We start from the raw sequence: 24,439 nt of genomic DNA, 5'->3' as shown, positions 1-24,439 counted from the left end.
GTGCAAACCTATAGTCCCAGCAGTGAAGGTCAGGGTGAAAGACTGTGCGTTCTAAGGCAGCCTGGGCTACAGCAAGACAAAAGAACCGTGTAAGGAGAGGGGAAGGAGAGAACAGAAAGCATGAAAGAAGAAGAGGGCGTAGGGGAGATACAGTAACCAATACAACGAAACTCCCTCACCTCAAAACTGACCTCTCAATACTATGTCATTGTCCTTAACATTCTTCCAATTCTGACACATCTTTAATTTTCCACCATGGTTTCTCTCTCACCTCCTATTTTCTTTTCTCTCCGGCCAAGAACTCCTGATGTGTAGGGATACTGAAAGTACTTGTTACTGGCAACTGGTTTTACCCTTGTATGCCTATGTTCAGAAGCAGGCTAGATGATCATTTTATACCTTTCTCTTAAGAAAGGAAGTTCCATTTCTCAGTGGACAAGATCCTTTTGAAGTTCTGCCAACCTTGTTTCATAATGAAAACACCTCCTCTTCCCAGGACACCATAGCTATACAGATAAAGCCTGGTGAACTTAGAGCCAGACAACTCAACCTTTAATCTTAGCAGCTACGACTTCTGTTGTTCAGCACAGTGTATGCATCATACTCTTGGAAAAGAACTAAGAGAACAGATATGAAGTGTCTGTCCATAAAACAGTGAGTGTGTAAGATAAGGTATATGCCAGTCAGCTGGTTGTAGTCATTTTGTAATGTATATATGTCAAAACATCATGGTAGGTATAGTAAATGCAATTTTATTGTCCATAAAAACAACTTCAAAGCTATGATGAGGACTGAGAAATGGCTTGGAGCTTTTAAGAACACTGGCTGCTCTTGCAGAGGACTGGGGTTCAATCCCAGCAGCCACAGGGCTGTTCTCAACTCCAGTCTCAGTGGACACAACCCCATCTTCTGGCCTTCACTGGTACTGCACACATTTGGTGCACAGACAAGCATGCAGGCAAAACACATCACATAAAAGAGAATAATCAATTTTCAAATGTTTAAAGTACTCTGATAAGTTACCTAAGTTCTCTAAACTTTAGTTTCTTTATACCCCCACACACCAGCAGAACACATAGGGAGAGCCAATAATCACACTAGTATCACAGTTACTCCAGGAATCAGGTAAGTTATGGAACTAGACCACTCCCAACAAAACGGATAGCACGAGTAAAGTGTTCAGAAATGTAACCTTCCTCTCCTTGGTGTTTGAATGCTAACACAAGTTTCCCTCCTCTTAAATGCCCGAACAAAATCAATTCCCCCTGTTGGAAGAAAGGAAATGCATTATACATGTAGCTCACTTCCTATGAGTCTTCCTGGAAACAAGAGAACTAAATGGACCAGAGTATCACCACAGCCCAGAGCCAGGGGACTACTCTGATACAGCTCTCTCCCTCTCCTCCCTCTCCCTCCCTTCCTTCTCCCTCTCCTCCCTCTCTTCCTTTCCTCCCCTGCCCCCACTCTCTCTCTCCCCTTCCCTGCAAAGGTTCAGGCCAAACGTTCTCCCTGCACACAGCTGACACAGCTGGTCTCCCAGACCACAGTAGCCTCCTGCTTCTGACACCCTTTCTAAGACAAAAGATCTCCACTCACCCCAACCATTGCTCACACTTCCTCCCTAACCCTGTCCATTTTCCATGGCCATCTTGAGCTGAAATTCCTAGGTATGCTCCTAAGTGATTAAATAAAGTATGAGGAAATACAATATGTTGTTTCAGAGACATGCATAGCTTTAGGTCATTAGAATAGTTTGAAGAGAATACAAGAAAATCAGCAAGGCAATATTAATGGATAGAAAACCCAGAGACAAGAGACAAGAAATTCTGAGTTAAGTTCAGCCTTAAATTGGTTATGTGAACTTAGTGACCAAAATTGAGTTCATTGCTCTGGGTGTATGTTTCCTTATGTAGAAAAGAACAAATGGAATCACATTCAAAGCTGTAGTCCACTTACTCTGAACAACAGGACTACCAGAATGGCCATCCCTGAGCCACAACCACTAACATGGTGTGCTAGGATCAAAGAAAAGGCTCCTTCAGTTCCGAATCTACCCAAGTCCCAATAATTTAGTTAAAACAATCGGCCTTCCCCAAGGTTACAAAAGACTGGTGTCAGAAGGTGCTACACAAACCACCAAGGGTGAGAAGCAGCCAGATCTTACCAGCTGTGAGGCCTATGAAACACAGAAAGTGGAAGAGGGGGTGGAAAGATTGTAAGAGCCAAAGGAGCAGGGAATCTGATGTAAGGCTGTGTCTCCTAGAAATGAGAGTGAAGCTTCACTCATGCCACCTCTGCAATATGGCTGCCTACATAAGTCCTGGCCAAGACAAGTTAAAGCAGAAGTCTCATGGGGCCCCAACCCTAGGCAAATAAGGACATGCAACTAAGGGATGCTGAGAGCGGGAGAAACAGTCTTCCACGGTGGAGAAGCCCCTGACCAAGCGGTTAGTATTGAAATCACACACATACAATACTGAGTGGAGTCTATGTATTTATGCATCTGTACGGCAATAACAGTTCCTAAAAAGAAGATGTGAGAGGGAAGGAGTATACAGGCAGCATAAACTGGACTTTGATGATTGGACAAGGAAAGAGGACACAAATTTAGGTGGGTAGGAAAGGAAGGTAGATTTGGGAGCAGCTTGGTGAGGGGTTGACTAAGATCAAAATACATTGTAAGAAATTCTCAAAAGAATTAATTAAAAATTAGACAGGGAGAAGAAAAGAAGAAAGACTTGTCAAAAACAAGGCAAGGGGCTGGATTCCCAGCAGTTCTCACACTGTGGGCCGTGACTTCAGGGGGGAATCAGACAAACCTTCCACAGAGGTCACCCAAGAGCAACAGGAAAACACTGAGGTTCACATTATGATTCACAACAGCAGCAAGGTTACAGTTATCAAGTAAAAACAACATCATTTATGGTCAAGGACCACCAGGACGCGAGGAACTAACTGTATTAAAGGGTCCCAGCACTAGGATGGTTAAGAACCACTGGGCTGCGGAGATGGCTCAGCAGTCAGAAGCACTTGCAGCTTTTGCAGAAGATCTGAGTTCCATCCCCAGAACCAATGTCAGGTGGCTCACAACCTGGAGCTCCACAGGATGGGATGCCTCTGGCTTCCTTGTACACATACCCATATGCAGATAAAAACGTACACATGGTTAAAATAACAAATCTTAAAAAAAAAAAAAAATCAAGGCGAGCAGAGTCAGAAGGCAATCCTGAACAACTGAGGCGTGCGGGGAAACCCGACTAGGTTCCCTGGCCATGCTTTTCCATGACCTACCCGATCAAGACCTCCATTTACCCTTTTCCAAAGATTTAGCGTGGACCTCATCTTCTAGCCCCCCACCCCGAAACCCTCACATTCAGACACAGCTACAGTCACATCACAACAAGTCTTCCTCCCTAGAAGAGGAAGACGCCCCGAGGACAGGAGAGACGCCTCTGTCCCCACGACACCCACCACGCGTGTGCGCGCAGCATCCCCTCACCCCAACTACCATCCAACCAGGGCTGTAAACACTGCGTGTTTACAGATGGTCTTCACAGCTTCCTAAGCAGATGCTGATGTTAGTCAAAAGCAGATGTTGTAAGTAAAAAGAAATAAAGAAAAACACAGATGGGAAGGTCTCTTCAGAGTGAGAAAACAGGCTTAGCAAATACAACTTGGACAATTTAGCCAAAGGATGTAAACAGCTCACGCATCTCTTCTTGTCATAACACATGACAGATATGAAATAATCTGCAGGGAAGGAGCCTGTGGGTTTTTCCAGACAAACCTAAGAAAACAATGTGGAACACTGCACTCCTGTTGGGAGTATCAAAATCCATCGCGCAGCTTCAGCTAGCGCCTTCCCCCTGGAGAAACACGTGTGCGTGTGGAGGTGGAAGCTGCACAGCACTCGCCAGCTGCCATGCAACAGGAAAGGCAGAGTCTAGTAAGCTAGCCTGGACTCCGCTGTGAGCAGCACACGCTACACACTAAGGGTGGAGGGAAACTGAGGAGGCTGGTTCCAGCCGCCGGAGAGCAACTGTCAATACTCTGTCTCAAAGGATCTAGACCTTCCTCACTGTCTCATGCAGACCAGCTTCGAGGGTCCTCCTTCATTTGATACAACCCAGAGCCCCGTCGGTCCTTTGCCCTGGCCCACCGCGCTGCACAACTGTCCTGCTGTCAGCTGCGGCCAATGTAATGCAGGTGCCACAAAACATCTCTTCTACTGTCACAAAAAACAAAACAAAATCCTATTAACATTAGACCACCAAACCCAGGCAAGCACACAGAGCAGTGGGAACTTTCCTTATTGCTGATAGGAATGCAAAAATGGAAGAGACTTCGGACATTCCTGACAAAAGGAAATGGACGTTTACTGTATGACCTGGAAGTGCTCCATGGTCTCCACCCTAACCAGTGGAAAACGTATGCCCACAGAAAAGCCTATAAACATGATAGCAGAATCTTTATTACTTTATTACTACTGCCAAACTTAAGACACAACTTTCTATACCTCTTCTAGAGGTAAATAGGTCAATTATAAACCATCCAAATAATGGAACATTATTCAGCAGTAGAAAGCAATGAGCTATTAAGCCTGGAGACTGGGGAAGAGGGTTGGGGACTGGAGAGACAGTTGTGATTTACAGCTCCAGCTGCTCTTGCAGAGGACTGGGGTTCAATTTCCAGCACCTCCATAGTGGCTCACGACTGTCCCTGACTACAGTTCAGGGACTCTGATGCCCTCACCTGACATCTGCAGCACTCACCTGGTACACACACGCAGACAAACACACATACTCCTAAAACAAAACAAAAAACAAAGAAAGAGAAAGCTATATTACTAGATAAAAGGAACCAATATGGAAAGGATATAAATGGCACGATTTTCACTACATGACACTCTCTATAGACAAAAACAAAACAAAACAAAACAAAAAGCAAAAACACAGACACTAAGAAGATTCGTGTTCATCATGGGTTCCAAGAGAAGAGTGGACACAGCACAGAGGGTTCAGAAGGCAATCAGACTATTCTGTCGCCCACTGAGGCTGGACCGGCTCACTATTCCTTCTGCCCTGGCCTGGCGAGGACCAACCGATGTGCGTACTGGTAATAAACTGTGAGGAAGGCGCAGGCAGGCTGGGCAGGAAAGCTCTCTGTCTTCCACTCAAGTTTTCTATGAAACAAACACCCTTTCCTTCCAGTTTATTCTATGTAGACCTGACTGCTTTCAACTCCCTCTGTAAAATGGGCTAGCCTCAACCTCCTCGAGCTCCTCTAGAGCTACCTAGAGGAGGTAGCTCTGCCTACCTCTTCCTCCCAAGTGTTGCGGTTCAAGGCCAGCAGCCCAACATCTGGCTCTAACGTCACTTTAAACATTGTATTGTTACCAGGTGGTGGTTGCCCACACCTTTAATCCCATCACTCAGGAGAAGCTCTGTCACAAAAAACCAAAAGAAAAAAAAAGAAAAGAAACACTGTATTTTTATAAGGGAGGGGAGGAGACAACATATCATTTTAATTAAACACTATTTCAATTCCTAGACTTTGGTAATATCCTAATGTTATGTGGGGCTATGTTACGTTCAAAGAAGAGTGAAGACCAAAGACTTTGAATCTGATACCCTGAATAGTTACTACACAAAAAGTTCAAATTTTTAAAAAGGTGCCAGAGTCTGAGGTACAAACATTTTCTTCCACTTTGGTTTCCTAGACAGCCAATTTCAAGACCACTAATTTTCTTTTTTAGATTTCTTGTAGGTAAAAACTAAAAACAAAACAACAAAACAAAACAAGTGCAATTATGGCATATGCTCTAAAAAAAATATGAGAACCTTGTCACTCACAGTGGTCCCAGCAGCTTGCTGGAAATGCAGCACACAGGGTCCCATCTAGACCCACTGAACCACAGCCCCAAAACCTGGGACACCAGGTGCCTCATGTAGTGATGGAAGGCACCCCATGCTGGTTTGCACATTGTTTTCAGAGCAGCAGAAGAGCCATGCGACATAACTAACCACACAAGGCATCTCTCATAGCGGACCAGCAGCTTAAAGCCTGAGGTAAGCTCAGTTACGGTCTCTACAGGGCCCCACTGTCTGGGATAAAATGATAGCTTTACTGAAAGAGGCCACGTTTCATTGGTGTCCAGGTGCCACTCGCCTGCCCAGCCTCACCTGAGCTGCAGTGTCCCCCAGGCCCTCTAAAAGGGGCTGCAGCCCCTTACCGTACTCCATCAGGCTTCTCCCATGCAATTCTAGCAGTCTGACAAAACCAGCTCTGCCTCCCTTCCCGTTACTCTCCACTCATCCAGTGAATGAATGATTAATCAGAGACGCCTCCGGAAAAGGCAGAGCATGCAAGAGTTTTGACAGACATGGCCTGCTAGGGCATAGACATACACACAGACGAAGGCGAGCTAGCAAACTCGTCCAAGAACAGACTGTGATTAACCTTGTTTCTCATGATGAGCCTGCTCTGGGCTGGGTTCTGCTGGAGACGGTCTTTCATCCAGCCCGCGTGCGCACGCACAGTCTCCCTTCCTGAGAACAGCCTATGCTGGAGTTATTAGCCCAAGAGAACCCGCCTCACTTCTGGCAGATGAGGTCTCCCCCTCAGCTGGACTGAAGTGTGGCCTCCTCAGCTTAGCACAGGCAGCACATTTCCCAAGTTCACAGGATGGTTTAATATTAAGGGCTTCGTCCCTCTTTATTAAACTTAAGCAACCACTAATTAAATGTCGCACTAATATATATAAAGAGAACGTCTATGCTTTAAGGACACATCAGAGGACAACCAGCACAGGACTGACTTCAAGCAAGACAGCAGTGTCGGCTACATAAACAGCTGCAGTGGACAGGTGGACACCTCCCAGGAACCGGGCTTGAAAGTGGCTGTGCTGTGTTCTGGTAAACTGACAAGCAAATCCAGCTGACCGCTGGCACCTAAGGTGTGATACTCCAGCCTGCCGAGAACCTCAAAGGAGAGTAACACAAGCTGGGAGCCAGGACAGAACTGAAGGCTGCAGTAGGAGCAGCTGATCAAAGGACAAGACACACTTGTGCTCTTGAACTGCAGATTGCTCCAGGAAACTAGACTGAGCACAGCCAGCAGCCAGATCACTTCAAAAGCGGACTTCCTCACTACCGCCACCTGGGCTACCACCATCCCCTCCTCAGAGAGACGCAGGACCACAAGTCCAGCCCAGGGAGCCCCTTCCATCCGTGGACACCACTCCCTTTCCGCCCCTCTGCTGGCTCCCCACTTTGTTTAAAAGCAATTCCACACCCAGCCCAGGGTTCAAAACTCTCCACTCACCTGGCCTAGAATCCCCTCCATGACCTGGAGTCTGCCTCTCGGCACCAGGTCAGTGCTGCTGGACCCCAGAGCAAGCTAAAGTGCAGGCCCTCCCCACGCAGCCCCCACACCCTTTTAAATGAGCATGTCACTGTTCTGACTGGAGCGCGGGCACGGATGTGCATTGAGTACAAGATGGCAGGGCTTTACGTACAGTCTCTTCATGAATCTTCCTAGGGATACTTGTCTCCCATGCCCCATAAGAAGTACAAAGGAACTTCCCAAGCTTTTATGGTTTTTAGACTAAACCCAAGATGTTTCCCCAAGCCTGGCAGCTTTGAACTTGTCCCAGCACTGACCACCAGCTGAAACCACCTTTCTTGTCTACTTGTGACTCTGTCTCTCCTGACTAGAAAGCAAAGACCACAAAAACAGGGAACTGGTCTACCACCTCTCCATGCTGAACCCCAGATCCTGATAGCAGCCTGGGTATACAGCAGGTGCCCTGTACATACCTGTGTGTTAAATGACCTAATGACAAAGACAAAATATGGAAAGCTTGGTTTTAGTTATTAGCAATCAATTATTTATATTAAAAAATCATTCCTTCCCTAAAGCAGCTTAAAATGTTTGCCTTATAAAACTTCAGTGTGACCTGGACATGGTGGTGCATGTCTTTAATCTCAACATGTAGAAGGAAGAGACAGGAGTCTCCATGAATTTATAGGAAGACTGCCTTTGTGTATGCCCTCACAGACATACACAAACACTTTGGGAAGCAGAGGCAGGGGGATCACAAGTTTGAGGCCAGTCAGAGTAACAAAGTGAGATTCTGTCTCAAACAAAACACAAAAATGACAATCTTCACCGTGCACAGCTTTTAAAGGGCAAAACTACTGTGTAAAATGCACCTCTAGAGTGTGCATACAGCCTGGCACACAGACAATATCCAACATATCCTTGCTGGATAAGCCTATAAGCCCGGGAAAACAATATATGGCACAAGCCATATGAAAATACCTTGAATTTAAGACACAGAAACTCTGTCTACATTTTATATGGCATTTTCCATGTTTATCTGTGAACTGGCTTATGCACATGCACTCAAAATCCTGTGGCACTGCCAATAACCCTAGTCACAATCTTCACAGGCAGATACAAATCCAGTAGATCCTAGGGTTAGCCAGCAGGTTTTCTGAGGTCAGTTTTCATTAACAGATACACAGAGGCAAAGAGCTAATCAACAGACAAGTTCAAAGCTGCCAGGCTTGGGGAAACATCTTGGGTTTAGTCTAAAAACCATAAAAGCTTGGGAAGTTCCTTTGTACTTCTTATGGGGCATGGGAGACAAGTATCCCTAGGAAGATTCATGAAGAGACTGTACGTAAAGCCCTGCCATCTTGTACTCAATGCACATCCGTGCCCGCGCTCCAGTCAGAACAGTGACATGCTCATTTAAAAGTCTTAAACTTTTTTCCATCTAGGTTTGATTCATCTAGGTTGTTAAATTGCTGGCTACAGGGTTGCAAAGTCCCCATTCACAAAAGGAAAATGATACCCAGGTGCCCATCAACAACACCCACTCCCCTTTTTCTTCTCTGCCAGGTGCAGAACTTCAGTGCCAAAGGTCAAATCGGAAACTGAATCAGCTGAGCGATGGCGAGGCCTGTGCTTGTGTGCATCTGGTGATCGTAGGCATTTTTAAATCTAATATAAATGCACATGAGGATTACGCCCACTGTGTGTCATCTACGCCTTTGTCTTCTGCCTTTGGACCACTCCCTACTTTAAACTGGAAGTCTTCACCATAAACCAAACAGGGGTCTGCACAGGTCCCCATAAAACCAATGTCACTCTTACAGTCTCTAATCCCAAGTAGCTTTCTTTCTTAGGGAGCTCGTTTTAGTCTGGTTTTTTGTTTTGTTTTGTATTTTGAGACTGAGTTTCTTGAGGCCAAGACTGACATGGCCTCAGTATGCAGCTGAGGATGACCTTGAACTCCTGACCTTCCTCCCTCTACTTCAATGCTGGGATTACAGGTATGCACCACAGTACCCCCGTTTATGAGATAAACTCTCAAAAAAGTTACACTGTCCATTTGCAAAATAACACTGGGTGAAAAAAGCTAGTTCAAGATATATAAACACACAAACACACACACTAGTTTCAGGCCAGCCAGGGGTAAATAGTGAGCCCCTTTCTCAAATAAATAAATAAAAGTGAGCGCTAAAGAGAAATGTGCTCTATAAACAGTGGGTTTTTGTTTTAACACCAGTTCAGAAATAACATAATTCAGAATCAAAATCAAGCAAGTGAGCACAGAGTGCGCCTGTCTGAACTTTTCCGAAGTACCTCTTGAAGGTAAACAAAGGTCCAGCTCACTCCACTCCCACAGTGACCAGCAACTTATTAAACATGTTCCAGAGAAGTAAATAAAACTTAAAAACAAAGAAGCAGTAGCAGTTTTTAAAAAAGAAACAGATCTTTACAATACTCCTTTCTGTTGTTGGAATGAAACATCTCTGTGAAGATAAATTTTTCCCCTTGCAGTACAACATTAAAAGCAACAATAAATAACAAAGCAACTCAAGTCTGTACCTGAAGAATAGGACTTTGAATCGCTTCATAAGCTACATTAATACTTTTTTTTTTTAAAGCTTAGCGTTACTTAGGAAAGTTAGAGAGTCTTTAAAAGCAAAAATGTGGACATCTTTTTCCCCCCAGTGGAAAATTATACTTTGTGCACAAGCTCAATTTTTTTTTTTTTTTTTAAACAAACCCTCTCAATGTATCAGCAGCTGCTTCCGGAGGCGATTCTGGTGAGGACTCAGGAGTGGAATGTTGTTCCTTGGTGTCATCTCACAACTAGCCCTTTCTAGTTTCTGTCTCCACTTTATCACCTAAATTACAGGCGAAGCCACATCTGCTCCCAAACAGGTATTCAGAAAAACGTAATTAGGAAACACACACATACCCTTCACATCATAACTGGAGGTAACACCCGCACCTAATTAACTCTGTTTAGGGTAGGAGGCAAGCTAACGGCTTTAAGGGACTAGAGACACTCATCCACCAGAGGAGCTGGGCGTCTTCGCATCAGTCAAAACGCACACAACCCCGGCGAGGCTGCAAGGGAAAGCTGGCAATTCCGCCAACTTTCCCAGCAGCCGGGCGCCGGCCTGGGCGTCTCCGGCTCAGCCCTGAGAGCGGGAGTTTTGCAGTCCTCAAACTGTGCGGACAGAAAGTTCCATTTCGCGGTGAGACCTCGGAGCGCGTCCTCGGAGGGCTGCGGGCTAGAGCTAGCGCGGGGCAACATCCTGGGGGACCCGCCCCGGCCACGCGGGGCGCAGGGTCCAGGGCGGCGGGGTGGGTCCCACGGTCTGGGTCGCCAGCTGGGCTGGGGGACGGCTCGGGCTGTGCCTCAGTGTCCCCAGCCGGGGAACGGGCGCGAAGCCTGCTGGGAGGCGGCTCGCCGGCGGCGGGGAGGAATGAATGAGCGAGCACCAGTCCGCACGCGCCCGAACGGCCTGGCGTCCGCCCCCAGCCCCCCGCCCGGCGCCGCGGCCCGGCGGTTGGAGGCCCCCGGCCCGCGGCGGCCCCGGCCCGCCGCCGCCTACCTTGGCCACCCAGCTGAACAATGGTGACATCGCGGGCGGGCGGCCGCTCCTCTCCCGCCGCTCCCGCTCACACGCGCCGGCCCGAGGCGCTGCCGACGGCCGGGGGCTGGCTCGGGGCGCGGCGGGGTGCGGGCATCGTCCCGAGACGGCGGCCGGCGGCGGGCTCCTCCCCTCCCCGCGCGTCAGCGCCCGAGAGGTCGCGCCAGCCGGCCGGCCCGGCGAGGAAGGGAAGTGGGCGGGGACGCCGGGCTCCGGCCCCGCCCCCGGGCAGCCCCGCCCCCGGGCAGCCCCGCCCCGTCGGCAGCCCCGCCCCGGGCACGCCCCGCCCCGCAGGACCCGCTCTCACGGGAAGTTGACTTGCGCGGCGGTCGCCCCCGGGGCGCCCAGCTGGGATCCCTTCCTCTAGGTCTCCCGGCTCTTCCGTCCAACTTCAGAAGTCTGAGCCTCTCGCCTGGGCGGCACACAGGGCTGCCCCGCTTTGCGGGGGATGGCTCTCTCCTCTGCCCTTTATCGCTTTTCCCCGAGTCTCACAGCGTTGGAACCGGAGCTTTCCGGGGACGGCCCCTCTGCCGTGGCGTCTCTCCCTAACTTCTCGGGGTGGCTGGGGTGACAAAGGGCCAGCGTCACCCAGCCCCTGGCAGTTTTACGTACCCAGACGCGCTTTTCTTGGCTTCCTAAAGCCAGCTCCCGAGACAGAAATGGCGCTCAGGCCAAGGACCCCCCTCTCCAACCTGGAGGTAAAGGTTCCTTTACAGGCCAGGCAGGCGGTGAAGCAGAGGGGTCAGGTCGTGGCTGCTACAGGGGTTAAACTGACTCTCCAATCCAGACGCCCCCACTTCCACGCTGCGAACACGAGTCCGAAGGCAGTGGTGCGGTGAAGCTCGCACGGGTCAGGAGGGTTCACAGTTCCTCCACCCGCCGGCCAACCCAGCGCTGAATCCTCTTTCCACTTGGATTGTGCATAATCTTCCATGTATTTTAATAGCCTCCAAACACCTGGCACCTTAGCAGTTGTTATCTGTCACCACTTAACAAGCTGTCCCCAAATTGGGCAACAAAACATCGTGTGGGGCAGAAACTGGCGAACTCAGCTGTGTGTTTGTGGCTCAAGGCCTTCCCTGGGCTTAAGGCAGGCAGTAAGGGGAGGCTACGCGCATCCCAGGCCCTGATGGGACAGAATCCAAGCCAACACTGTTACTCCTAGGATTCAGGATTCCCTGGGAGGGTTGGACCTCCAGGGCTCAATGACTTGGTGTTCCCGTCACAGAGCTGTATCCCAGCATGAGTGTCCCAAAGCGGGGAGTCAGTCCTTCCGTCAAATTCATCTCAGAAGTGACATGTCAGCCCTTCTGCATTTTATTTCTCAATTCGAGGAAAGACAGTGGTTCATTTTGGAGATTGCCTAAGGGCATGCAAAATAACAGGAGAGGGCTATGGTCTCTTTCTCTTCCGGGAGAAGTACTCAAGGAGGAGATAACTCATAATGGCCTGGGCAAAATCGAGAGTGACATTTCAAGGAAGGCTCAGAGTCATTCAAAGGGAACTTAGGTGCATCTTTGGGACCTGCGGTGCCTTCATTCATTCATTAATCAGTGATGTTTGTTCTTTCGTTTGTTGAAGATCAAGAGGTACTGATGGGAAGGGCTTCGAAGCCTTTTAGCCAAAAAGGGTCCTCCTGTTACCACTCAACATTCTGGAGCAGATAAGAAAAGAGGAAGGCTAAAAGTTCTATTGAAGCGAGATCCTCTCCCTGTGACCTCACTACTCAAACTGTGGCCCGTGGACCAGCAACCTCAGCATGCACTGTCCATCCATTTGAAATACAGAAGCTTCGCCTTTCGCAGTCAGGGCTTTCTTTATGGTATGTATGTTTTGGCCTTTGTCCATGGTTACTGGCTTATAAACCCTTTCCAAAGGGCAACTGCAGAAATGAATTTCTCTTCTCCAAAGGAGGTCACAGAAACTCTTAATCTGCCCTCACATTCTTGGATCTGGCCTTAAAGAGCTCTGACCTGTCTATTCTTGCCCAATAGCAGATCAAAACAAACAACACAAAAACTCCCTCATTCCAGATGGGGCCTGCCCTCTCTGGAGGAAGAATGCTGAGCTGAGAGGCCATGAAGAATAGTGTCATAGATAAGCACTGTTGGATTTCCCCAGCCAATCTATTAGTAATCATGACCATGTAAAGAGGGCTCCACAAAAACCCGAAGGACAGGGCATAGCTTGTGGATGGCCAAACATGGCAGTTCCTGCAGAATATTAGACCTAGAGAAGGCAAGGAACATCACAGGCCTCCCCCAGAACACCCTCTGGCATCTAATTTGTATGCTACAAACCTGTGGGTAGCAACCCCACAGGGGTCGCATATCAGATATCCTGCATATCAGATATTTACACTGCCGTTCATAACAGCAGAGCAAAATTGTAGATATGAAGCAGCAATGAAATAATTTTGTGGTTAGGGGTCACCACAACATGAGGAACTGTATGAAAGGGTCCCAGCATTAGGAAGATTGAGACCCACTGCTATAGAGAATCTGCTGATAGCCTGGTGTTTTTCCCTGATTGCACCACATTAACGGAGCCCAAGGAGACAGGAGTGAGAACCTGAATCTATAGAAGGTGTGTCAGAAGTTCAGGTAAAGCAAACCTGGGACAGGGCAAGGAGACACGAACATGGAATCCCACCAGTCTGGAGGATGAGGAAGAATCACAAATTCCAGGCCATCCTGGCTATATAAAGACCCAGTCTCCACAACAAGACCAAACAGATACCAACCTGGGGTTCCAAGCTGGCATCTGATTAAAGGCAGGGTATCTTAAGGACTGAGTTCCTAATCTGTTGTACCTGACATAGCCAGGTTCCCAGCCTCCGAGCTGAATTGGATTAGAGAACACACAGCTGGTTCCTTTTATCGCCATATCATCGCTCTCTGCTGGTGGAACAAAATCTGCACGCTTTTGAGGTCATAAAGGTCTGTGTAGGTTGCGGTATGAGGGCGGAGGGAAATAGGCAGCTTGTTTTTTCTTAGGTATGTCCAGAGACTAGTTTACACATTAGGTAATATATGAGACTCATTAACACTGGTCTTTAAACTATATTGTGAATGAATTATGGACCAAAGGACTCTTGAGAAAATAGTTCAAGTGAGCTTGGGCTGGTGGGAACTATGGGTGTGTGTGTGTGTGTGTGTGTGTGTGTGTGTGTGTGTGTGCTCACACTGGAGAGTTTCGGGGTGGTGGATGGTAAACAAGGACGAAAGTGGAAAAGCTGGACAATGATTGATATCATCATACTCCATCACACCAGCCCCCAATCTGAGCACTCCAAAACTTCCCAGCATCTTGAAACCACCCTGGAGGATGGAAGAGGACACCTGGAACTGTCTAAGGAAATCTGAAACCTGGAACTAAGTTTTCTGCCAGAGAAGATGAGGTCACTAAAAAGAGTTTACTTAGCATTGGAGAGAACAAGGACTTAAATATTAAACCAGGGATGGTGGCACATGCTGGAATCCCAGCCACTGAGGAGGCTGAGGCTGGGGATCCGGAGCTTGAGGCCAGCCTAGGTAATATATCAAGAGCTTTTTACTGAAAACCAACAAAGAAACAAAAACCAACATGGAGGAGAGGCAGCAGACTAGGCCCAAGTGCTGATCTGTGAGGGCTACACAGAGAGAGCGTGCACTCGGGTGGAAACAGGCCTGAGGGCTTCACTGGCCAGGCCGTCCTCTCGCGTGTGCACCGGGTACAGGCCAGGCACACTGTAGTCTGAACTTGCCGTAGCTACACATACACAAAGGCACTAAAAGGAGGCTCTCAGAGGCCCTCTCTGAGCAGGTCCCTGAGCCCGTACCAGGAATGGACAGAATACATCTTTCATGGAAAAGCAAGGGGTGTGTGGAAATATTTTCAAAAATAGACATGAAAGCACCTCCTCCTTTGTTTTAAAGTGTACTGGCAACATGAAACTTAACCAACCACAACAAACAAAGAAATTCTCTGTTACAGTCTGTAATTTCATGAACAGTAAAGTATTAACACCACACACTCTACCACACTCTAACTGATCCCACACTCAACTACAATAGTTTCCCTTAAAATGCCAGCTTTCCTCCCACCTGAAAAATGTACCTTCCCCCCACAGATAGATAGATAAATAAATAAAGCCTCTGGAGAATATGATTCCACATCTTTGTGGAAGTCTGCATGCATCCCAGCCAGTTTTGTGTAACAGCTAGAACTCCTGCTCCAGGAGGATGGTAGCCCCCAGCCCTGCTTATCTAGTCAGTCACTGGGCAGGGGACAGATAACAGATAACTTGATTGCTTTAGGACCAAGAACAAAGCCTCAGAATCCTCAGAGGGAAGGTGTGTCATACGAAAGTGCTAGAAGAGCCAAGATGGAAACAAGAAGGAATGAATGAATGGGAAACGCATCTTGCAGAACGTGTGTTCTAACACTAGAATACGCCTGCCTATCAGTTGCCCGGCAACGGGACTTGGCTGGAGAGGAGGGCTTATTAATGTTTACATCTGGGTTTCCTTAAAGCTTGGATGAGATTTATGAGATGCAGCCTATGCCTCTTCTAGTAAGTGGTCTGTTAGGATTGAGAGCCCCTTCCACAGTTCTACACGGAGGGAGGGGCTGCTGGATGGGTGTCACCAACTTGATAGGCCCTCTGATCACCTGAGCAACCAGCTTCTGGACCTGTCCGGAAGGAAGTTTCCACATTAGATGAACTGAGCTGTGAGGACCCCCCTTCAGTGTAGGTTTGCACCATCCGATGAGCTGGGGCCCCATGATGGAGAAGCTAGAAAAGGTCAGGTGGGCGTCAGCTTTTATCAGCTTCCTGACTGCACAGGCAATGTGACCTGCCATCCTTCCTTCTTTCCTTTTGTCAGGTGCTCTGTCACTCCAAGGAAAAAACTAATACAGGAAAAGTGTGCTGTGAGCAACAGGCCAACCAAAAAGCTCTGGTTGACTGTGTCCCTATGCACTCAAGATGGCTACCTTTCTATGGGACTTCCAAAGGATGATTAGACAGACCACCTTATCAGTTTTCCTGAAACTTGAAAAGGGGGCTCCTATCAAGCCTCACCACATCCCATAAATAAGCCTGCCCAGCTTGTCTGCCAAGCTCTCCATGTCATCCCCTTGTCTGAAGTATATAAGTGGCAAAGCTTTCTCTCCCATTCTGTAGGCTGTTTGCTATGCATATAGCTTCCTTTACTTTGGAACATTTTAACTTCATGTAGTGCCATTTGTGAATTCAAGAGCTCAAGAAGCAAGGACTGGGAATGTTCTGAGTATTCCAGAAAAGATGGCAGACAGGCTGCAGTCCACTAACCCAAAGGAGGAGGCCAGGGAGACTAGAGAGCACAAGAAAGCATGACCTCACTCACCACCTCCTTCCTCACCAAAAGACCTGGTTAAATATAGGACCATTGTAATACTAATTATACAAGGAAATGCAACAGGTTTCAAGTGAATCAGAACCAGTTGGCAACTAGCCAGGGATTTATTCAGTTCACAAATTTGAATATTCATTAGTGCCTACAGTGAAAGGCAAGGGAATCATTGCAGGGAACAGGGAGTGAGTCAGACCTCAGCCCTGCCCTCAAGGGGCATAAAAGCTAGGAAGTACAAGCTGTGACAAGAGGGTGAAATGTCAAAAAAACGGCCCTTCCATGCATTCTCACAGGAGGAAAAAGGGACTGTAGGCTACAGAGACAGAAAGGCCTTCTGGGCTGAAGATGTGAGGCCTTGTACAGAATGAAAGTGGAGGAATAGGCTTTCCAGGACTAAACAGGACATGCTTGGAGAAGACAACCCCCAAACAAGCTTATATGGGGTGGGAAGATAGGGGAGGAGAGAAGAATGGAGAGGGGAAGGAAAAAGAGGAGAGGCAAGGGGAAGGGAGAGATTGATTTAGTAAACCGGCAGCTGGAGTGCTATCCCTTCCAGTCCGAGCACTGACTGCTCTTCCAGGAGCTGGGTTCTGTTCCTGGTATGTACAGAGGGTGGTGTACAATTGGGCATAGCTCCAGCTCAGGGGATCTGACACCCTTTTCTGGACTCCTCAGGCACCTATTTACATGTGGTGTGAATACAGACAAGAAGAAACAGCTTTAAAACAACTGGTTTGTTTACTTCTACATTTTGCCTGCATGTATCCTTGTGTACCAGATCTTTCTATAAACGGTTGGGAGCCACCATGTGGTTGCCAGGAATTGAACTCAAGACCTTTGGATGAACAGCCAGTGTTCTTAACCTCTAAGCCATCTCTCCAGGCCCTGTTTTTGTTTGTTTGTTTGTTTTTGTTTTTGGTATTTTAATATAAAAAAGGATTTGCTAAGAATATAAAATCCAGAAAAACTCTGTGGTTTGAATAAGAATGCCCCCCTTCAGAAGGATTAGGAGGTGTGGTCTTGTTGGAAGAAGCATGTCACTGGGGGTGGGCTTTGAGGTTTCAAAAGCTGGAACAGGCCCAGTGTCTCACTGTCTCTCTTTTCTTCCTGGGGATCCAGATGTAGAACTTTCACTCTTCTCCAGCAGCATGTCTGCTGCATCCTGCCATGCTCCCTGTCATGATGATAACGGACTAAATCCCTGAAACTGGAAGCCAGCCCCAATTAAGTGTTTTTCTTTATAAGAGTTTCCATGGTCATGGCTTCTTTATACCAATATAACACTGATTAAGACAAACCCCAAGTCTGAAAATGCCCGTGTATGAACTGAAACCAGATGCTCGTGCAAAAACCTGTCCATGAACCATGAATGTCACTTACTGTACAACAGTTTTTAAAAAAAAGCATTATCAACTTAATGTCCTGCACATGAATCTAAACAAGATGCATTCAATGGGATATTATTCACAACATGCATGGATTCAAGCAATATTGACATAAACTAGTCACAAAGGACTATAAACGGTGCGGTTGCATTTATATGATATTCCAAAACACGTATGTATAGAAACAAAGTGGGTCCATGGCAACCCAGGTCTTTAGCAGTTTCTTCCCAGGTTGCAGCATTCCACTCTATAGGGAAGTTCCTTACGCCAGAAGGTAAACAACTCAAAACAGCTTCAGGAAGTCCCTAAAACTGACAAGATTCACTAGGCCCCTCTCTCCCAACAGCAAACAATAAAGGCTGCTGAGAGTCATTCTCAGACAAGACAAGCTGCAAAGAACAGTCTGAAACCAGACCTGCCGCCTGGAGGAGGCGGAGAGCAGACAAGCTGCCAGGAGGAGGTTTAGGGCCGCTGAGGAACCTGGAAAGCGCAGCTTCCAGCCGTTGAGTTGTCTATAGGCTGTGCAGTGCGGTCCGGGCCCAGCTTTGGTGAGCTGCCACGCACGCTAGGCGTGGGCTGTGGTGTTGCAGCTGTCGCTGAGTCATTTCTGCTCCTGTGAGTGACCCCAATAAAACCCAGCGGCTCACCAGCTTGGACTTTGTGGTGTCCTACCTTTCCTGGCTGTGGGTTCCCCATGTGAGGTGAGTAGATGTGTGTGTTGTGTCTCCCCGGAGAAAAGTCTTGTCACACAACACCAGGGTGGGAGTGGAGTGGGGGTGAGGATGGAGAGATTGCTGACGAGTGCTGGGTTTCTCTGTGCAGAGTTAGAGAGCAAGGACGGCTATACAAGACTGTGAAGCAAATGTTAGGCCATGTGAATCATGGCCTCAGTTCCAAACTCGCTTTGTATGAGGAACAACCTTAGGAAGTTAATTCCCAGAGCCTTTATCATGATAGAGCCTGCACACGATGGGAGGCCTGGGGACTGGATGGGATGACACATACTGAGTGAGAATTCTGACACGTGGCAGTGCTGGGCAAGCGCTGCCGTGGTGGCACTGTGGCAGCGGCAGCACGGATTGGGTAAGAGTTGCGTGTCTGTGCGTCTGCGCGATGTGCACGCATACGTGTGCATCTGTGTGCGCCTATAGCAATCGAGGCAGATACGGGGCGCCTCCTGCATCACTCTCCACCTTGTTTCTTCCAGGGGGAGGCTCTCACGTGAGCGTGTGGTTTGGGGCAGCCAGCAAACCCAGCTACCTTCCCGTCTTTGCCCCCTTCAAGGCAGGGATAACAGGTGTACACAGGATCACACCTACGTTTTATGTGAGTGTTGGAATCTGTACTCCAGCCCTCATTTTCGCACAGCAAACACTTAACCAGCAAGCCCTCACTCCTGTCCCAAATATGACCAATTTTAAATTGTAAATATATATCAACAAATGATCCAGAGGTCCTGAGTTCACGTATGGGTTACAGACACATGCAAAATATGACAGGACAGAACAAACAGGTAAAACCACCTCCTTGATGGGTAGGCCTCCAGGGCGTCTCTCAGTGTTTCTGTGTATGGGTCTTCTGCCTGCGTGTGTATCTGAGTATCACTTGTATGCAGGACCCATGTATGGCATAAGAAGGCATTGGGTCCGCTGGAACTGGATTTGCGGATGGTTTTAAGCTGCTCATGTGGGAGCTGGAGAGATGATTCAGAGGTTAAGAGCACTGTCTGCTCTTCCAGAGGTCCTGGGTTCAATTCCCAGCAACCACATGGTGGCTCACTACCATCTATAATGGGATCTGGTGCTCTCCTGTGTCATACAGGCATATATTCAGATAGAGTGCTCATATGTATAAAGAGATAAATCTTTTTTTAAGCTGCCATCTGGGTACTAGGTATTGAACCTAGGTCCTCTGGAAGAGCAGTCACTGTTCTTAACCACTAAGCCATCTCTCCTGCCCCAGGCCCTCCTCACTTTTAGGGGTTCAGGAACTCTGTGTCCCACTCACCTATAGGAAGACACACCCTCTCCTGTCCCACCCCTCTACTCCCTCCTAATTATCCTAACCCTGACTTCTTTCCCACCCATACTCACATTTGAAGTCACTCAAGAGTCAGAATAGGGCTTCCAGGTGGCAGAACTGAGCCAGCTTCCAAACCAACAGTGCTCAATAAAGCGACAGAAGGTTAAAGACAAGGGGAAGGAAAATCCAGTGAGCACTTCTTTGAAGGTGGGAAGGTGGGCCGTCAAAGTTTAGGTGATTATCAGCAGAACACTCAAGGCTGGCTATCATCAGAAACGCTTCAGGTCTGCGGATGTCTGTGTGCACTCAAGCATAAACACAGACTTCATTTTGTTTCAGATGTACCTTATCTACACAGCATGAAGGTGATGTTATAAAATATTTTTCCACACCTCTGTTTTGACGGTGACCATCACAAGACTCAGGCCTGGAATTTTCCACTTGTAGCATCAAGTCCTTATGAAAAGGTTCAGGATTTTCAAATTAGGACTGTTTGGTCTGTGCTTCAGTGTACCTGTGTCAGTTTAGATGGAGGCCTCTAGTGTTATTTCAGTTTACTATTTTTTTTTTCTGTGTGGGTACATTGGCAATGGCCGTCAGAAGACAGATCATGGAGGCTGAGTCTTTCCTTTTCCCATGTGGGTTCTGAAATTCAATTCAGGTCATCAAGCACCTTGACTCACCAGTCCAGGCCTCTAGTGTTGATTTTGCACGTTGAATTACAGATTCTTGTTAACCAGAACATCAGCAAACAACTTCAACATGAGTATTTTCAGTGGCCCAAGTTATCTTCTCTAAATTCGTCCACAAGCCTTGTGCCCTACCTAGAAATCCCAAGACTGTGCCGAGTCACAGCAATGACTAAGTTGGACCTCCAGGGAATTCCTCAAGAGTAAAGTTCACACCATCTCTGGAGTGCCTGTGTTCTGTGTACATACAAGCTTCAGGAAGATGAAAATTTGCTTGTGAAACAAATTTCTTTCTTCAACTATAATAATAGTCAATCTACCAAAATGTCGGTTCAAAACCAGCTTTCCGATTACACTTTGCTATGTAAGAATCTGTTTTCGTCTCCAGATTTTACATCCTGTGTACATTGGTCATGTTCACTTTTTAGCTTATATGGCATTGCAAAAATAGAAGCAGTGTTTATCTGTTTTTAGCTCTGCCTATAAAGTTAAAGCAAATTATCTTCTTTCCTATACATGTTTCAAATTCATGGAAAAAATGCAGCAGCAATGATCTCATTAAAGAAAAATTTAGAGTCAAAAGATTTTGCTTTCACACCTTATGTCATAACGAAACAGAGGAGCTCAGCTTTCATCTCAGACATCTTGGTAAAGTTTATAACGGAAACATTCCAACGACCCATCTGTGTTTCACAACATTTCTATGTGCACTAATTTCACAAAAATAATGACTACTAAATGGAAAAAATATGTTCCTCCTTTAAGCATAATACTGAGAAGGGAGCTGGGGAAGTGGCTCAGTTGATAAAGTGCTTGCCTTGCAGGCACAAGGACCTGAGTTCAATCCCCAGAACCTGCGGAAGAAGACAACGAAACAACAGCCAGCCCGGCCCTTGCAATGGTAGGTTTGTAATGTGAGCGTGGGAGGAGGTAGACAGGTGGCTCCCGGGAGCTCTCTAAATGGCCAGGCAACCTAACCCAACAGGGGAGTACCAGACCAGTGAGAGACTATCAGAAAAACAAGGTAGACGGTGTTCCTGAAGAACAACTTGGGAATGACAACCAAGGCTGACCCCTGGTTTCCACATATATGCACATACATGCGCATGCACGCACACATGGACATGGGCACCCCACACACATAAAAGTTCTATTTCCTGACTCACCTATTAGCAAACAGACCCTATCCAAACTCCTTTCCCTTCCTGCACAGCAGGTCATAGTTTCCTGTTCTAGATGGTTGAGCTTACCTTTGAATAGAATTTTTTTTTAGTTTCTAGAACTTTCCAAAGAAGCTGGATTCTATTAAATGCCCCAATTTTGCACACGGCTGAGCCCTTTCTCACTCTCCTCACTCTGCTCAGGTCCAAAATGAGCTTCCTAATGTTGAGTCAGAACTGCACAGTGAACAGCTTCAAAAGATGGTGGCTTTGTCAGGACCATTGCTTGTGCTAAGACAGAACCGCAATCCTCTGCACGCAAAACCATAACTCTCAGAAATTTACCCTTGTTGTTATTACTGTATGTCTGTGGGCATGATGAAGGGAGGCAGGAGTGGGGGAGCGGGCCAGAGGCCAACTTGGCTGGGTTGGACTGCATTTGCTGGCCTTGGTGGCAGGTGTTTTTACCTGCTAAGCCATCTTGTCAGCCCTAAAGCTGTATTTTTGATTTCTTGATGTAACCTGAGATTTCAAGGTAAAATCCAATGAGCCACAGACTCCTCGATCTCGCCAAAAGCTTGCTCATGCTTTTTCAGGTGCAATTTTCAGGTGCACGGAGCAAGAACATTTTCCAGAAATCATGACCCACATGTCAGTTTCTTTGTAACTGCCCCTCAGAAAGAGAGAGAGGAAAAACAACTTCCAGTAACTTCTCTGGGGATTTAGTGCTCAGCAAAAGAACACCTGCCTGGGTTGTAAAATAAACCACACATGTATCCTGGCCTCTATAAGGAACTAAAAACCACTCCTACTGGCATGGACAGATGTCTGGGCTGAGAGGATCTAAGGAAAGAATGCTTTCTCTTTTCCTTTTGTGTTAGACTCTCACCCAATTCCTCAAGTGCCTTTTTGTTGGAGGTCTAAAGCATAGCTCTTCTTACCTGGAATTTCCCAAATGTGACAAGGGTAAGTATGGGTACTATGAAGATAAATTCAGCTTTCAGATGAGGGTCGGCAACTTCCTCTGGAGTTGGATTCATTTTCATGTGAACCTTTGATCTTTGCTCTCTCTGAGGCAGAATAGGAATGACATGGGGCCAGGCAGACAGCTCTGCACAGCTAGCTTCTACTTGCTTGCTTCACAGGCAGATCACATCCGAATCTAGCTCTACCCTGTAACTTACCGTGTAAGTTACTATGGACTTGAAATCCCCAACATTCCCTCCAAGCTTCCCGCGGGAACACTATGATGTTCATGTTGAGGTGAATACTATAGTGGCACACTGCAGAACCCCAGTGCTTGGAAGACCAAGGCAGAGGGGTGATGGGCTCAAGGCCAGCCAGAGCTGCACACAGGGTGGTAGGCCAGCCTGAGCTACGGGACCCCATCTCCAACAAAAAAACCGACAATGAGTTAATGGTCTGGTGACTCCAGCTCACAGTTATCCTGACTTGCTAGCAAGCCACCAGAGCTACCGGAACATTCCAGAACCTAGACTCAGATCCTTCTTTCAGAGGACAAATCAAGAATGGATGCTTGCCTCCTCTCTGATGTAGCTTTCTCAAAGATCAAGGGTCAGGAGGGAAGGAAGCATCCCCTGAGCACTTACTGTCTGGCAGATGTTTGCCATCACCTCGTTAATCATTGCAACCCTGCAGATAAGAGAAATGACAGCGGTGAAAGAACAAAGTGCACAAAGTGAGGTACTGGCCAGAGCCTGTGAAAACCAGTGGACCCTGGACAGTCCATTAACTCTCCAAGCTTTGTTAAAGGTATCCATAGTAAGTGACACGGGGAGCCTGATGACTGCCATGGACGGGGAAACTGAGCACTACTTGGGAAAAGCTGAAGCCAGGATTCAGGCCTGTGGTGGCTAGTTTTATGTCAACCTGACATAAGCTAAAGTCACCCGAGGAAGGAACTTTAACTGAGATGAGGCTGTCGGCAAGCCAGTAGGGCATTTTCTTAATTAGTGATTGATAGGGGAGGGCCCAGCCAATTGTGGGTGGTGCTATCACTAGGCTGATGGTCCTTGGTTCTGTAAGAAAGCAGGATGAGGTGCTGGAGAGATGGCTCAGAGGATAAGAGCCCTGGCTGCTCTTCCAGAGGTCCTGAGTTCAATTCCCAGCAACCACATGCTGGCTCACAACCATCCAGGATGAGATTCTGGCACGCAGAATCAAAAAAAGAAAAAAGAGCAAGTGGTCCAAGCCAGAATGTGGCATCCTCCACGGCCCCTGTGTCAGCTCCTGTCTCAAGGCTCCTGCTTTGAGTCCGTACCCTCACTCCCTCCAGTGAACAGTGATGTGGCCGTGTAGGCCAGATCAACCCTTTCCTCCCCAGTTTGCTTTTGGTCATGGTGTTTCATCACAGCACCAGAAACCCCAAATAAGACAATGTTTTAGTTTAGTGTCCCTGACTATTATTTCAGAAGCCTCCTGGCCAGTGTCATTTATTCTGCTTTACAGATGAGGAGTTGGAGTTTGGAGAGCTGAGAGAGAAGCCTGGCCTAGAGCAGGGCCGCCATCTCTCAGAATCCCTCCAAGCTGACTCCCAAACCTATGGACATGGGGGTTTGTGCACTAAGATTTTTAGATTTTAATATGGCCAAGAGGGGATCTCTAGACAGCCACCAGGCTCTGGCAGCTCCCAGAAAAAGCACACTTGGCCAGGGAAGAAGTTTGCCTCTTACGGAGCTGAGGCATTGGGCTGATGCTAGCTAGCTAGAGTAGATGGCTAAGGGCTAGAAATGGCAGCAATGGATGGATGGAAGGAAGGAAGGAAGGAGGGAGGGAGGGAAGAAAGGAAGGAAGGAAGGAAGGAAGGAAGGAAGGAAGGAAGGAAGGAAG

General features: G+C 47.5%; 1 protein-coding gene and 1 long non-coding RNA gene across 7 annotated transcripts in view; one reads left to right on the top strand and one right to left on the bottom strand.

Moving 5' to 3' along the window:
* Nucleotides 1-24,439, bottom strand: part of Tbc1d1 (TBC1 domain family member 1) — a 181,902-nt gene that overhangs the window by 104,835 nt on the left and 52,628 nt on the right. Inside the window, exon 1 of one of the 6 annotated variants that reach the window (XM_055624212.1) lies at nucleotides 22,531-22,599. The exons of 4 other annotated variants lie outside the window; for them this stretch is intronic. Coding sequence is in view for 1 of the 2 variants with exons in the window: in XM_055624211.1 (XP_055480186.1) it covers nucleotides 10,920-10,949 (30 nt within the window). In the remaining variant the exon portion in view is untranslated. Of the gene's footprint in view, nucleotides 1-10,919; nucleotides 11,099-22,530; nucleotides 22,600-24,439 lie in introns of those variants that run through there. One more of the 6 variants, XM_055624211.1, reaches the window with a different exon arrangement.
* On the top strand, nucleotides 11,300-15,943 carry LOC129689074 (uncharacterized). The gene is made up of 3 exons (XR_008722032.1): nucleotides 11,300-11,656; nucleotides 12,540-12,780; nucleotides 15,827-15,943. It is a non-coding gene; the product is annotated as an uncharacterized LOC129689074 (long non-coding RNA).

The sequence above is a fragment of the Psammomys obesus genome, unplaced genomic scaffold (assembly GCF_907164565.1).
Source record: "Psammomys obesus unplaced genomic scaffold, mPsaObe1.curated_primary_1811, whole genome shotgun sequence".
Classification (NCBI taxonomy): domain Eukaryota; kingdom Metazoa; phylum Chordata; class Mammalia; order Rodentia; family Muridae; genus Psammomys; species Psammomys obesus.
Note: the sequence above shows the minus strand (reverse complement) of the source record. Positions and strands in the feature narration are given on the sequence as shown.